At 30.0% G+C, this 991-nt stretch overlaps 1 protein-coding gene across 1 annotated transcript; it reads left to right on the plus strand.

Annotated features, from left to right (window-relative positions):
• Window positions 1-131: 131 nt before the first annotated feature.
• Window positions 132-790, plus strand: LOC106751440 (cytochrome P450 4C1-like). Its single transcript, XM_014632330.1, has 3 exons — window positions 132-301; window positions 444-543; window positions 619-790. Exons 1-3 carry the CDS (start codon window positions 191-193, stop codon window positions 759-761), a joined length of 354 nt encoding a protein of 117 aa, XP_014487816.1. The 5' UTR covers window positions 132-190; the 3' UTR covers window positions 762-790.
• The last annotated feature ends 201 nt before the right edge of the window (window positions 791-991 follow it).

Genomic DNA, 991 nt, shown 5'->3' on the forward strand with positions numbered 1-991 from the left:
TCTATGGGCACTTCTTTGCAAGGCGCTGGTTCGTTTCAGCAAAAATATCATCAGACCGTCCATGATATGGGTAAAATTGTGATCAACAGATTATTTTTATTTTAATTTATTAATACGTCTGAGTTGGAAGAAACTAACGTATGCAATTTTACAAAATTACATTATTAAACATATATAATTTTGTATATTTATGTTTAAGGTGTTTAAGCCTTGGCTTTTAAATGACACAATATTCAGTTTAACGTCACTAGGTAGAATACATAATAAATATTTAAACATCTTACACTCATTTACCGAAAAAGTGAGTAGCTGCGATCATGTTATCGAAATATTTAAGAAAAGTTACTCTTGTATGAATAAAAATTATCCGTTTAATTAAGAAATATTTTTTGCAATGCAACGATATAAGGGGCGACGGTTCTATATTTCTTCTTATGCTGCAGATTATCTTAGAGAGAAAACGTTATCACGAACAATCCGGTGGAGAATATCTGAAACACTTTGAAACGATACAACGAACAGAAGAGGAGCAAATAACAGGGAGTATGTACGAAGTGTAAAATAATTATCTTATGAAAATTGTATGATTGCATACAAGTTATTTTGTATTTGTTTAAGTAAAAAAAAAGCGAATGGCCATGTTGGATATTTTGATAGCGGAATCCTTCAACAGCGGACTGAGTGACTTAGACATCAGAGAAGAAGTTGATACTTTCATATTCGAAGTAAATGTTTCAATTTCGTTAAATTACTTAAAATAAAAATATAATTGCGTTTCTAATTATTATATGTTGCGATCTAATCATTTTAACATAAATTATAATACAATATGATAAATTATATAATAAACCCGTAGTTTACCGAAAACGATACGCGTGAAATATTTTTTTGAGTTGTTGCTTATTTGGATATTTTTTACGTATTGGGTGAGTGCAAAAGTTCGTACGGAGTTTGTGAGTAAAAGTCAGACAGTGATTAGGCAAACAAAGTT

Source organism: Dinoponera quadriceps, unplaced genomic scaffold (assembly GCF_001313825.1).
Source record: "Dinoponera quadriceps isolate SergipeBrazil2010 unplaced genomic scaffold, ASM131382v1 scaffold13423, whole genome shotgun sequence".
Lineage (NCBI taxonomy): Eukaryota > Metazoa > Arthropoda > Insecta > Hymenoptera > Formicidae > Dinoponera > Dinoponera quadriceps.